General features: G+C 45.4%; 1 protein-coding gene across 1 annotated transcript in view; it reads left to right on the forward strand.

Moving 5' to 3' along the window:
• The window catches only part of gbe1b (glucan (1,4-alpha-), branching enzyme 1b), a 47,793-nt gene continuing 32,886 nt past the window's right edge, over positions 1-14,907 (forward strand). Inside the window, exons 1-7 of the mRNA XM_019894652.1 lie at positions 1-290; positions 5,091-5,260; positions 6,733-6,848; positions 10,159-10,284; positions 11,503-11,638; positions 13,538-13,628; positions 14,667-14,876. Of these exons, the coding sequence (XP_019750211.1) occupies positions 184-290; positions 5,091-5,260; positions 6,733-6,848; positions 10,159-10,284; positions 11,503-11,638; positions 13,538-13,628; positions 14,667-14,876 (956 nt within the window). The 5' untranslated portion in view covers positions 1-183. The remainder of the gene's footprint in view (positions 291-5,090; positions 5,261-6,732; positions 6,849-10,158; positions 10,285-11,502; positions 11,639-13,537; positions 13,629-14,666; positions 14,877-14,907) is intronic.

Genomic DNA, 14,907 nt, shown 5'->3' on the forward strand with positions numbered 1-14,907 from the left:
ACCTCGGCTCCTCCCGGCGGTAAACAAACCCGCGTGCTGTAATAGGAGGACGGGCTTGGTTCGCTTCCAGTCACCGCCGGCCCCACTAAAAAGCCTGCGCGATGTACATTCCTGCTCTTTGTTCGCACACACAGTGAGGCAGGCAAAGAGCCGAGCTCGGTGATCGATTGCTTCGGTCTCGGGATGGAAACCATGGCGGAACTGGAGGATAATATTACCATTCCTGGGTTCAACACTCTCCTTCAAATGGACCCGTACCTTAAACCCTACGCGAAGGACTTCAAGCGGAGGTAAATGCTTCCCGAATGGCGCTTTGGAGCAAAAGAAAAAAAAGAAACACAGAAAAGAAAAACGGCGCCGAATGTCACGCGCTGAGGTCAATGCTTTAACATGTGTACCTTTGGACCCCCTAACCACACAACTTCAAGTTTGCAACACCTTCCAGTTCCCCCGTGTTTACATGTGACCTTTTAAGGTTTTAATGACATTGTGACTCCTATTCGCCGGCATCAAACCACAATATTTTGAAGATGCAGTCCTCGACTTACGTGACAAGACGCAAACACGAGAAAATTAGTCGCAAACTCGCGCTGTTCTGACAGTTGGGAGTCCTGAGCATGCGCAAACCTGTCATTTCTAACGAATGACGTTGGCATGCGTCATCAAGGAGCGCCATCTCCGTGACCAATTCATAGTAGATGGCAGTTCGGCATATTTGTGCAAGTCATAATTCAAGTCAGCTTTATTTGTAGAGCTCTCTAAAGCACAAGCACATCTGAAACAAAGTGCTGTAGATTAGTAAAATTCAACATAACATATATCAGGGCCCACCATTAAACTTTTTGGGGGGAGGGTTCCATGTTGTGGTGGACCGGCCATATCATACAATAAATGTCATGATTATTTCATATTTAATGTCTTTAAACTGTATTATTGAAGCCTTTAAGAAAACATTACTTCAAACCAAATGTAGTGATCTCCATATTCCATAATACTTAGCATACTGGTGGGTTCCTGCCAAGTTTGTGTGTACTGTATTACACGAAAAAAGCTCTAACAAATTGTCAAGTCATGTAGTTTAAGTCTCAGTCAACGTCTCATGAATACTAAATTGAAATCAAGTCCAACGTCCTAAAATTGGCAACTTTTCTACTGAATCAAAATATTACATTCGCATATGTGTGTCTTTACTTTGGAAAAAAAATGATCACAAAATGTTCAAATTTTCTGATGCCTATAACAGACCAAAGCAGTCACGAAACTTTAGTCAGATTATGTTTGTGCATTTTCCACACTGTCATTTTGTAGTCCTCTTTCTGACAGAAGGAGTGGAAATTATCGATCCGATTCATTGATTAATCGGGGGAAAAATATTCGGCAAATTCATCGGTTATTAAAATAATTGTTAGTTGCATCTCTACTCTAGATATTTAATTAATGGGTAGTTAAGTCCCCAGCATTGTCTTTTTAAGCCAGTGTGGTGGGGCACCTTTTTAAGCATTGGGTACTGTGTGGGCCATATGACATCTTGAAAAAAAATCTCATCAAACTGTGTACCTCCATTACTCCGAAATGTTCTTCAAATTGCCGCGTGTTGGCCCAAAATGCAACAATTGTCATATCTTGCGCTAATGTGCTGTAAGATGACTCCGTTCAGCTCCCGTGCGCATTGTAATTGCGATACCATTATGTCTGCCTTTATACGTGCATTAAAAGGTCCACACGAATGCACGCTGGTTGGCCGCCCCACTCAAGCAGTGTGCATTTAAAGCAAATGACCATTCAGTAGAGTCGGTTTTTTTATACATGGCAGACTGAATGAGTTGCTTGGATGTGGGCTCGTATTTGTGCAACGTGACCACTGACGGTGCAGTCGTTTAAACTTGTTGACTTGCTGCAATACCTTGGAGAGTGGGGGTCTGTGGAGGGATACTAAGTGATGCTTCTGTTTATGATGCCATGGTCATTTAATAATGTTTCTTTGACAATGACTGCACTCTACCTTCATTACTGGGCCGAAGTAGGCTCAATACAGAATTGACCGATGCCATCGTTTATTTAATGGATGTATGACACATCTTGCCTGAAATAGAAGCAGAATGATTGAAGAAAAAAAAATACGTGTCCACAATCATACAGAAGCAAATAAGGGTTCCATTTTGTAACATTAGCCTTTTTTTTTTTTTTTTTTAACAGCCAGTATGGAGACACGTGTACAGTATCACTCATTGAATTTCATTTGCGGGTCATTAGCTGTTGTCACATTTTCCCCCTTTCCTATCACCGGTACGACAAAACGTAACAAAACCGGTACAGTAAAACATAAACCTTTTGGTGGTGTATCTGGCGGCGCCACCTCAAACACAGCACGTTTTTGTCATGGTTTCCGCTTCAAATGAGTGTTAGTCTCTTGCGTTCTGCCACCAGGAAGAACGCTGGCTGTTGTTTGCAAAGATTATAAAAAGCTTCTCATGACATTTCGCTCCGATGCAGCCACCCTTACCTGCTGGGCATTCAATTAAAATCACAATGTGATTGACTTAGATGTCTCCAGTAAATTGCTTGCACGGAGCAGGATCTGCGCTCAGGGCTCACATTGTTATTTTTATTTTTTAATATCCGTGTTCATGAGGGCGCGCTTTGGCAATGTGGCAGGTTAGGGACCACCCGCTTTGTAGTTTCAGCACCGCGTGGCGGGCTCCAACCTTGCGTTGGAGGAGAGAGGTGTCAGTTCCATCATACGCCCAGCTTGGAATTGCCAGGCTTCACCGAACCCGAGACGTGTGCGTCAAGCACCAACCCCTGCTGGTGGAGCTCAAATAATTGTTCCCTCCCGCAAAGAGTTGGATTGATCGCTCTGCCGCATAGTTTTTTTTTTTGTTTTCCCCCTTTGGGCTCGCCCTACAGTTAGACCAATATTGGATATCTCAGCATGAGTCAAAAATGTATTAGTCTTCGGGGTTGGCAAATTGACATTTTTCCTCAAAGTGTTCACCAAGCGACAACTTGTTTATCGAACGGGTTGAACAGATTTGGATTATTTTTCATGGCAAACGAGAAATTCATTCACATGTTGCCAAAATTGAGATTAGGAAATCGTTTTTCGAAGGATACGTTGCTCTCGCAAGTAAAAATGTGTCGTGGAGACATGAAAGTGTTGTAAGAGAGTCGCTTGCTGTCGCTTTGGTGCGGAGAGGAAAAGAGACATGCATGACTTGACTTTGTCTCCTTGTCTCGTAATTTTACAGCATCTCCACAGCAGCATTTTTTTCTACAAAGGCATCGTTCCAAGTTTCCTACTAAATTCTATTTATGATTTCCCGATGTGGTCATTGGCGGGGCGGTCGGGTCCAGCAAAATCTTCTCTGCTGGCCTAAACACTATCACAAAACACTGCCTTTCATTTCCAATCGACTTTCAAATAGTGTTTCTACAAATGGTATTAATTTATTCCAAACAGTCTATCTTATTCTTTTCGTCGGTTCTCTTGGGTGCGCTGCTTGCAGTTCTTTCATGTGGATATGAGATTTAATTTTTTTTTATCAGATTTCAGATTCAACTGCATCAACATTGGGACTCATTCTTAAACCAGTCAGTTTTACAGTTTGCCTCACAAGACCAGCAAGCCAGGCCCACGATACTGTCAACATTTTCCCGTCTTCTAACCGGTCGGTCAGAGGAAGCCAAGTTCGACAAACAAAACATTTCTATAGCGATCGGCAGACATGGAGATATTCAATGATCACGAGCTTAGGTGACTATGATGATCTGTGAGAATCTGTACATTTTTTTCTTCATGTTTTTTGTCAAAATTCAGAACTCTCTGTTGCCGTATCGCATTTTTGATCAATATTTGTGGTGTTTAATAAGGCGTGTGTACACCGAATGCACGGCCGACCCACCGCCGCTTGAGGTTGTGTACAAAGGGGCCATTGGTGATTTTACCCGATGAGGCTCTCTGCCCAGCGGAGGCTCTCGACAAGCCTCCGGCGTTGTGCGGCCGGCAGTCTTAAACAGCGTCACGTGGGAAGTCGAATCTCCAGTTTTGGCATCACGCTGAGCCTTTTCGCCCGGCGGCACAGCGCCAAGAATCGGGCTGCTTTATCAGGAAAAAGACCTTTGCCCGCACAGACGGACCCTTCAGATCTCAGCAGCGTGTCATGGCCGAGGGCTGCGCACGTCTGTTGGACTTTGCTCCCCCCCCCGCCCCCGCCAGCTTCAGCCGGAGTGAGCCTGGCCGCCCCTGGGGGCCGTAGTTCAACGGAACGCCGGCAGCCGCGTTGATGATTGCGTGAAGCGGCATTGATGCCGCGCGCGCATTACAGCCCCGCCGGGCCTTGCTCTGTTGACACGCTTCATTATTTACCCGTCTGTTTGCGTGAGACGGCAGGACATCTTGCGGCTCGCGGCGCCGTGAAGCCCTCAAATTGGAGCCAAGGAGAAAAGGCATGCGGGATGTCTCCGGTGCTGCTTATTAACAGCGGCGAGTTCTGCACGATGCCGGTTATTCAGAGCGAGACTGACATTGACGCAGTGACTCGAGGTTCCGATTTAACATCATTATCTGCGGCTGAATCTTATCTTCCATCAGTCAAGCTCTCTGCCGATGTCCAGCTCTCCATTTAGCCCCATTAACGCACTTCCCTTGATTGAAAGCGAGGATGTTATATGTATAAGTTGACACTGCAGAAAACGCACCAACTCAAATTGAGAATGATTCACGACCTGCTTTGGTCCAGGAAATGTCACAAAACAGCCACGAAGGTGGATCATTCTTTCCCCAAAGTAAAAACGGGTGTTCTTCTGTCTTCTGTCTATACTTTAAGACGAGTGGTGATCCCCACCTCCACATGACTTTTTTTTTAACTTTCGGGATGGATGAAAGCTGTGTTGCCTCGTCAGCCAGATATTTTTAACGTTCTCGTCCGTCAATGGCAGCAGATGGGCAAGATGAAATCCCACTGTAAATTTGCCAATTCAGTTGCCAAAAACATGATTGGCTATCGATCTTGACGCCATGCAACATAACCCGAACTAACCCCATTTTGCCATTTTGTGTTTTCATCTGGTCTCTCCTTGCTGTTTTTCAGGTATGAGCTGTTCCAGAAGCAGCTTTTCCAGCTGGAAGAGGCAGAGGGCGGCTTCGACCAGTTCACGCGAAGCTACTGGACCTTCGGCGTGCAGCGGCAGCCCAACAACAGCCTCTTCTTTAAGGAATGGGCTCCCGCCGCAGAGGCCCTCTTCCTCACCGGCGATTTCAGTAAGTGAGCTCTCGGGGTGAGAACACGAAGCTCTTCCATCAGAATTCCCTGCCATAGTCTGGCAATTTCCTGCTCAAAGATGATGTGATGCTCGAAAATGACCCAGGGAAGACTAAAGCAAAATCCCCCTGCGATACAGTGGCGCCTTGACTTACGAGTTGAATTCTTCCCTGTTCCCTGCTTGTAATTCAAACACTGAGTCTGAGTTTGTTCCCAACAAAGTCAAGAGATTTCCTTGCACACACCAAGCTTGCGTCTCGGCTGAGCATTTAAGAAGAAATTCAACACGGCTGCGCTACCGAACGCAAAGGAAGCGGAAATTAAGATACGGGGCAGCTGCAGGTGCAACGAGGCTATCCGGCCGAACTGGGAGAGTCGGAAATGTGGCGAATATTGATCGGGGCAAGGATTAGCCTGAATACCGACGAGTGCAACTGTCTTCTTTAGAGGGTGGGAGTCTGCCTTTAAATGTTTTAGCAGCTGCTTATTTCATCATCGCCAGCTCGCTGATGAGAAATGCGAAGTCTCTGCCTTTGCGCTCAGACCTCCTTTTCACCCGCCGTGCCAACTTTGAAAGTCAGATCAAGTTAATGGTCTCCGTGTCTGTCGACATCATTTATTTTCATCATCATTAGCGACGTCACACCAGGCTGCCTCTCGTCTGTCAAATAGATAAACAAGATACCTCACACTCGAGGCCCCATTTTAGCTGTTTTCATATCACTTCGTTTTGTTTTTTTTCCTTCTCCCCTCTATCAAACCTATTTGAGCACTCGACTTTATTGCGCATACCACTTGTGATGCATGACTCTCATTTGACACATTAGGGGAGGAAAAAAAAATCCCAAGCTAAAAATAAGTGCAGCTGCTTCCTACCTGTGCAAGAAATGAAATTACTTTGACGCTAGACGCTCAGCCCGCGTTAGACGGTGTAGGCAAAAAAAAAATAAAACTTTAAGTCGGGGATACCTGCTTGTGATTGGGTGAAATGAAATTACTTTGACGCTGTACGCTCAGCGCCACGTTAGACGGTGTAGGCAAAAAAAACCAAAAAACTTTAAGTCGGGGATACCTGCTTGTGATTGGGGCAAATTGACGTCGTCAAGATACACGAGATACAAATCGCTTTGCAATTAGTACTATGCATGTGTGTGCGTTTTTCTTTTCACGGATTCAGTTTTATTGTACACAAATCTCTCCACCTCTTCCACACCAAACATTTTGAAGCATGCCTTTATGAACCTTGCTTCCCCAAACAAAGATGGAAGACTACAATTGTCCAAATCGTCTTGCTGTGTCGAAGAATTACAATTCAGGAGCAACCACAGTTTCCTGTCCCCCTGATAGATTGATCAGGAGTACTCCTTCGATTGTATCTTGTCGACATCGGGTCTAATCTGGGTGCGGATTTTATTGAGTCTGATGTTCTTATCCTAAGCGTTCGTGTTTGTGTTTTTGACTCCCCACCTAGATGGCTGGGACAAATTCTCCCACCCATACAGCAAAAGAGATTACGGCAAGTGGGAGCTGATTCTCCCGCCCAAGCGTGACGGCTCTCCCGCTGTGGATCACAACAGCAAGCTCAAGGTAGGCAGTAGCGCATCTTCACGCCGACTTTCACGCTCTCGACGGGTGCCGCGTCGACGGCCTGCCCCCGCCCGCGTCCCGTAAGCCGGGTGCGAAAGGCTGGCGCGGCGCCGTGCGCGGCGAGCGGGGGGGAGATTACGGCGCGCGCGCGCACCGTGCACCGCCGAGGCTTGTTTTCATTTCCACTCCCGCGGGACTCGTGTTTGTTCGGCGCACAACACTGCCCACTGTGGCTGCGGATGATTGTTTTTTAGCGCCTGTGAAAAATTCATCAAGGTTAAATGCAAAACACACACCTCCGGCTTTGCATTGTCTCACAAGTAAGCCGCGAGGACGGCAAATACGGTGAACATCGCTGGGAGGGGGGTACATTCCAGACCTGACAACTCTAGGTGAAAATCCACGATACACAGGGACGATATCATCATCCCAAAATATATTTTACCACTCCCAGATGCTTTAAACACATTTACGCAACAGTTAGTTCTGAGCCATTCCAAGAATGCTGTCAACTCAGGTATATTTCTCGAGCACTTTAAAACAACTGCTTTATACTAAACGCAGTCAATGGAACAAAAATAATTCACACAATGAAACAATAAATGAATACCGAAGACAGGAGAAAGCACAAAAACAGTCAAACTAAAAATCAAGTCTCATTTCTGAGTCAAAAGCCAAAGAATAAAAATGAGTTTTAAGACGAATTATAAAGACGGGCAGTGAAGGAGCTTGCCTAACGTGCAACGGGAGGTCATTCCAAAGAGCAACGGAAAAGGCTCCATCCCCTGTGAGCCTCCGCTTGGTTCTCGGTACCTCTAATAGGGTCTGGTCCGCAGACGTGAGGTGCCGATTATGTGCGCACGCGCTCAGAGAGGTAAACCTTAAAAAGAACTCTAAAATGTGTCGGGTGCCAGTGACGGAATGCAAGAGTAGGAGTCATGTGCTCCCTCTTACAAGTACCAGTCAAGAGGCGAGCAGCAGCATTTTCGACCACCTGGAGATGCTTTATGGAGGATTGCCTGACTCCAAAGTAAAGTCAGCAGCATTTTGGACCAACGGGAGACGTTTCATGGAGGATTGCCTGACTCCAAAGTAAAGTGCATTACAGTAATCCAGTCGGAATGTCATTGTCCTTTGTCGATGGGTGCCAGCAAGCATCCCTCCCTCAAAAAATCCAATAAAGTATGACTTAAAATTGTTTATGTCCGAAATGAAAACAGTTTATCCACACTTGTCATCACCTTTCTGACACAGCTGGGATTTTGTCGGTGTTTCTTCAGCCTGAAGGTGAAAAACAACTGCTGATGCTCTGCTTTTTCAATGGAGTGGACCATGGGCAACTTGGGGCATTGATGAGCGAGCTGCTTAGCAGGAGATGAGGAACAGCTTATGTCAAATATTATTGGAATTGATATGCCTCACCGAAGCAGAACTTTTAGAACTGCAGATCTACCCAGAAGACTTGGAAAGGTTGATTAACTTTGGACCGCTGCAGGCCAGGAGTTTGATTGCACTATTCTGGAGAAAAAAAAAATGGATGTATCGCCAATGAGTCAGTGGATAAAGAAAATAACAACTGAAAAAAATCTGATTCATGTTATTAGAGGGAATGCAGAGGAATCAGAAGAAATGTAGAAAACTTTACTCGACTTTATTAAACAGTGAGATGCATGGCCACCTATTTCATCATCATACAATGTGGAATGCCAGGCTTTGTTTCTGTCTTTTTCAATTCTGTTTATCGTCATTGTCTTTTATGAAATATCTGAAAAATCAAAAAAGATATTATGAAAATTTTTTTTTTTTTAAAAAAGGGGAAGAAGAAATTCATTATCTTGTGGGACTGCAGTAAATGGGCAGAAATATTGAGGAGAAACTCTTTAATCCCAAAATGAGATGCCAAGGTGACACGTGCTTCTGTCCTTGGAACCGGGTCATCACCAGAACCCCCCCCCCCTCCCCCTCACTGAACAGGCCACCTCGCTCCCATTGTCAACGGAGGTCAGTCTTGGGATGATAAGAAGCAGATGGAAGCGCTGGCACGTGCCCGCCCCCTGCGAACCCCCTGCTGCCCGTCAATGGCCGCAGCGCCGCCAGCTCGCACTTTCAAATCAGTTCCCTCACCGAAGCCGAGCGCCAGTCCCTCTAATGTAGAGCCCTCCGTCCCCTTTGTTCTGGGCTCCAATTTGTCTCCACAAACAAACATTGTGGGCGCAGCACTTGCTCTTGATGACGCCTGGCAGGGAAGTGTTTTTGAAGTAATCAAGCACTTCACACCTTGCATGCGGCGCACTGCCTGGCTGCCGCTTGTTTTTCACGTGATTTTTCTTTTTCACCTTCCCTATTCCGGCCATTTTGTTTTGAAGGACCACCTTAGTGCATCTATGTTTCCTAATCCTATTCTGAAGTTCTGAAGGACGCCAGCCGAGGGTACTTGCACACCCAGGCGGCCGGCTGTAATGAAAACGAGCCCGGGGGGTTTCAGGCCAGCAGCACTCGGGCAGGTGGCACTGGTCATTACCGCACAGAAGCAGCCAGAATTAGCCGGGATCTGCGGGGGACGGAGCACATACTGCGCCTAACATTGCAGAATTGACAGCTTTCTTTTCCCCGACTCTCATGGTTCCATTTATATTTTTAAAACCCTTAAAGCTTTGAAGCAATTGAAGCCACTTCAGCTTTTACCATTCTCCACCATACCCCAGGGAGTCCAATTGAGTTGCACCGCCCGGTAGAAACTTGGCTTCGGCAACAAAACTCAACATAATGCTGGCATCATAGGAGGAAGCTACTAAACATAGTGCCTTGCCAAATTGCTCTGTTATTATTAAAAAAAAAAAAAAAAAATCATTTCGGGCAGGTTTTCACAACACAATAAGGGTTGAATAGAGATTGACCGCAGCCAATCTTCTAATCAATACTGAGCAGTCCTCTGCAAAACGAGCCTTTCTCATGTTGACACACTGATAAACCAATAGAGCAATCGTGACTGTCTCTGTCATGGAATAAATGTTGCGTCTCAATGATTTAAGCGCTTGATGCCGACAAAGTGTCACGTTTTGTACCGAAAAAAAAATGCCAGGAGAGAGAAGGTTTCCTTGCATGCCGAACAAAGAGCTGACGTGACTCAGAGGCTTTGTAGTCCGGTACCAATTAACCGCGAAAAACAAGGGATGACTGTATTTATTTCTTGTTCTTTTCGACACGACGCAACCCTCTCTGTGCGCCCTACTTTTGTGTCGAGAATGACTGTCCTCTGCTACTTCGACTGCTCATTGCTCATAATTAATTGGTTGTCTTCTTGGACCAGGTGGTGGTTCACACCAAGACTGGTGAGCGGCTCTACCGGATCTCGCCGTGGGCCAAATATGTGACCAAGCAGGAGAAATCGGTCATCTATGACTGGATTCACTGGGACCCCCCACAACCTTACATTGTAAGCGGTTACTGTTTGGCTTTTTCTTTAGGAAGCAGTCAAAATGAGTGCAAAGGCCATCTTGGATTCACTGTTTATGATTCTTCCGATGTAGTAATTGCTTGGAGGGGCGGGAGGGGATCCTCTGCATGCTCCAAAATGTGAAAATGAAATATATATATTTTTTCCTTTGCAGAGCAGTATTTTTGTAATCCGATTTTGTAATCTGTGGATCATCATTCTTATTTTCTCAGGTTAATCTCAAGGAATTGAAGCAAGGGTTTTACGAAACAATACAAATATCACACAGAAGTCTGTGAAGTACTTATTAGCAGTGGTAAATACACTAGCTATGTCAATCGTTTGTTAGTGTAGCATTTAGCATGACTTTTCCATCTTTTCTTGTCATCCCTTCCGAGTATGACACTTGCCACATATGTAGGTCATTCGCCACCACGCAGGCGATGATTACTGACTCGGGAGCGACTCCACAAGGTCTTTAGGTGCGCTAGTAGTAAGCCGAAGCGTTTGCTAGCTAACTGCTGCGGAGTAAGTACAGTAGCACGAAGCTCCCCTCGACCTCGTACTATCTGCAGCAGGCAACGTGAGCCCAGCGAAGCTATTATGGAACAGTCTCGACGGTTCTTCCTCTTCCTTCGTTTGATTCTCAGTTTCGCCATTCAGTGTGTTTTAATGAGCTGCAAAATACTAATTTTGACCAGCAAACTGCGTTGTCAAATCACTTATTTTGAGCCTCAAATTTTGGTTTTTTGAAGCAGCCATTTTGAATAATTTCGAGGGCTTCTACTTTGATCTCCTGCTCGAGAAAAATTTGCCCAAACGAGCTGTAATTGGAACTGCGATCACGAAATTACAAGTCTTTTTTTTTTTTTCCTCAGCTTTTTATTGTGGGAGGAACATGGCGTTGAAGTTTCAAGGAGTCGCCGTGAACAAGTCGTCATGAGGGCCAGTTTATCACTCCTTATAGCTTCACTTTCTCTTTTAACTATCCCAGAGAGAGAGCTTTGTCAGTGGATGGAATGTTGAAGTGGCTAAATCATGTGCTTCAAATCGTGGGTTCAAATCTTTCAGTGTAGCCGTCAGGATGTTGGCACCAAACAAATCTCCTGTGGAACAACAGATACTGTGATTCACACCACAGCATCCTTTGTCTTCAGATTTATTTTTTTTCACAGCTCTGGGAGGATGTTTTTGCTCCATTTTCACTTTCCTTTCCAGCACATCCACCCGCGGCCCATGAAACCCACGCACCTGAGGATCTACGAGGCCCATGTGGGCATCGCGTCACCTGAGGGGAAGATTGCATCATACGGCAACTTCACGATCAACGTGCTGCCTCGTATAAAAGAGCTGGGTAAGACGTGGCACTTGACGTGAAGCAGGACTGCTTATTAACTCCTCTGCCCCTTCATTTATTCATTAACCGCGGTGTCACTGTTGGAGATATTTAAAAATAAATAAATAAATAAATAAAAATTCCTTTTGTGGCCTTACCCAAAGCGAGATGGAATAAGAATTTTCAATGACAGTGGCCTCCAAGAAATCTCACAATTTTGTATACACATCTCGTTGGCTGCAGTGCCGTCTGGACTGAAAAAAAACATTCAGCAACATTTTTCTCCCTCGTGGCCATTTGGAAAGTCTCCTTATATAATTAAACTGGGTCATGCTACAAACCAATCACAGTTTTATTTGTCCCACTCAACCATAATCTTATTAAGTTTGTTGAGTCCAATTTCTTTTTCATTTTCACCTTTGTTTTGAATTTTGCACAATCTGGCAAATTATCATCATCCCATATTAGCAGTTTCTCTGCCCTTCTGCCAATTGCGAAACACGGTAACAATAATTGCCACCCCCTAATTTTGGGAAGGATTGTCTGTGTTAATTGTTTGAATAGTAAATAAGCCTCATTTTATGATCCACAACATCTCTAATATCAGTTCAAACTCATCTTACATTCCCCTTAAAAATTAATGTCCTGAAGATGATAAGAAAACAGTTGCACTGAAAATATGGGTAGCTTCCAAACCTTCCACTAGCAACCCAGTCTCACTTTGCTCCTCCGTGACGTATAAAGATCAAAATGTAATTACTTCAGCATGCTATCTTGACGCCGGTTAACAAATTTCAGGGTTTTGCTCCTACTGCGAATAGGTGATGTTTCAATGTATTTGATGGGCCATTTATGGATCAGAAGTGTCATTCGGTGACTCTGTGAAGAAGTGCTGCTTCTTAAGAGTGAAAATGCAACCCGTGCTTGTACTGTAATGCTGTAATTCTTTATCCGTGGGGTATTTTGACTCAAAGGTGTCACAGACATGTTATGAGGACACCTGGGAACAGTTTCAAGTTGTGAAACAAATGCATTATTTGTCTCCTGTTGTGATAATGCACAGGAGCCATCTGATAAATGCTTTCCCCGCAGCATGACTCCTGTCAAACTGTCTACTCGCTGCAGCTCAGGGAATTCCCAATCGTAGTGCGCCAGAAGGTGAATCTCCGTCGTCTTTTTAGAGTTGATATAGGAATGCTGACACACTCCCCCAAAAGACGTTTCTTTGGTTCCTCTCCAATGTGAAGCGATGATGGGTTCCATGCGGGCAGTGGCAAAACAACCGCAGGGCTTCCCTACGGAGCGCTCGAAAGCCTCGAGTCATCTTTTACTCTCGTAGGAGCATGATGAGAGATGTCATTCGTGAACGCATGACTCTTAGTAGTGTGCCAGAAAAGAGACGACGGCCTTGCCTGGCTCTCCAGACGATTGTCGTTTTTTTTTTGGGGTTTTTTTTACTATTTTTGTTGTATTCATGCAATTAGAATGAAACATTCCACAGGTGAGCATTTTTGTCTGATTTTGTATTTTTTAACTTGAGCTCTTTAAATTATATATACATATACTGTACATCAAATTTGTGACCACCTTTGGCCAAGTGAAACCCATGATGCCAATGCTTAAAAAAAAAAAAAGCATGAATATTGAAAATATAATCGATGCGTTCTGGGCACCGTTGTCAGTTCGGCGTGTCCGCCGACGTCCTACAAATCACCGAGAGAGACGACAACAAGGCCTGCGGTGATGGCAGGAAATGAGGCGACGCGAGCAGCCGGAGATGTTGCACTCCTCACTGAATCACGCAGAAAACTTTTACCTGCAAAACAAACAAACAATCAACAGAGACGGCGAGATCGCGTCAAAGCATGAACAAATCTGAAGCGGGTGATCCATCTCGAGCGTATGTGCTGTTTCCAGGTTACAACTGCATTCAAATGATGGCCATCATGGAGCACGCCTACTACGCAAGCTTCGGCTATCAGGTCACCAGCTTCTTTGCAGCTTCCAGGTATGAAACTGTTCTTAGGTGAGGGCTCACTCTGGTATTGATTACCGAAGTAAACACGACCCCGCGTCTAGGTCTCCTCCCTCTTGACGCTTTGTACATATTTATCAGTTTGAAAGCATCTTTTGTTTTTCACTACTGACTGTTGTCTTCTCCTTTGTCTGCGTCATTGTGCCTCTTTTGTGGAACGTCGCGGCTGCGGATATCCAATACCGAATGTCTGTAAAAATCAATTCGAACAATCGTTCTCCTAACATTGCGTCTCAATTGAGTAATGTCGGTAATGACCATCCCGATGTCTCCACGCAATTTGCGTCTTGACTCCAAATATTTGTCGGGTCGTGTCGTTTGGCAACGCAAGCCGGCGAGACAAAACACCGTGAGCAATTTCCTGCCTGCCGTCCGATCAAGGTGAGCGCGCCTGACCCCGGCAGTAATCTCTCTGTAAACACATTTCCAGTTAATCCAGAGAGCGGGGCTCTGATAAAGCTCGACTAGTCTGAGTGTTTATCTTCTGTCAGAGATCCCCCACCCCCATCCCACCTCCGCCGCCTCTTCCCTCGCCTTTTGGAGTATAGCCTAAACCCCCGAGTGTAAGGTATATAGTGTAATTTCACCCATGATTGATCTCTCAGTGTCATTTAAAACCGGAACGCTTGAATACCGGGAAGCGGCTAATGCTGGTGCGATGCGTACTGCTTCACAAGGAGGCCGATGGGACGATAACCGGGAGGATGGAAAATATGTACCGAGCCTCTCCGCGCTGACAGCGTTGTGGCAATTCAAGTTGGTCATTAAAGTAGGACGCTAGCAAGGGCTGAACAGTCAATGACCAAATTGTTCTGCTTGATTGACAACTGATCAGAATTTCAGCATTTGGAAGAACGCATGATCGACCGTGAAAAGGAAAAAAAATGGCTGCGCATCTCACATGAGCAGTTTTAAGGGAACTTCAACAGTAGTAGCTTTGAAAGCAGGCTTCGAAACAGCCGGTTAGAATCTTCAAACGTAATTAAACTCTGTGTTTGGTGTCCTCCTCAGTCGCTACGGCAATCCTGATGAGCTGAAGCAGCTGATCGACACGGCACACTCGATGGGCATCGTGGTGCTGCTGGATGTGGTCCACAGCCACGCGTCCAAAAACACGGAGGACGGCCTCAACAAGTTTGACGGCTCTGACTCATGCTTCTTCCACTCACCTCCCCGCGGGGAGCACAACCTCTGGGACAGCCGCCTCTTCAACTACTCCAGGTACAAAAATAGGGAGTTCTTGCTTTATGAC

This window comes from Hippocampus comes, unplaced genomic scaffold, assembly GCF_001891065.2.
Source record: "Hippocampus comes isolate QL1 unplaced genomic scaffold, H_comes_QL1_v1.1 scaffold89, whole genome shotgun sequence".
NCBI classification, from domain to species: Eukaryota; Metazoa; Chordata; class Actinopteri; order Syngnathiformes; family Syngnathidae; genus Hippocampus; species Hippocampus comes.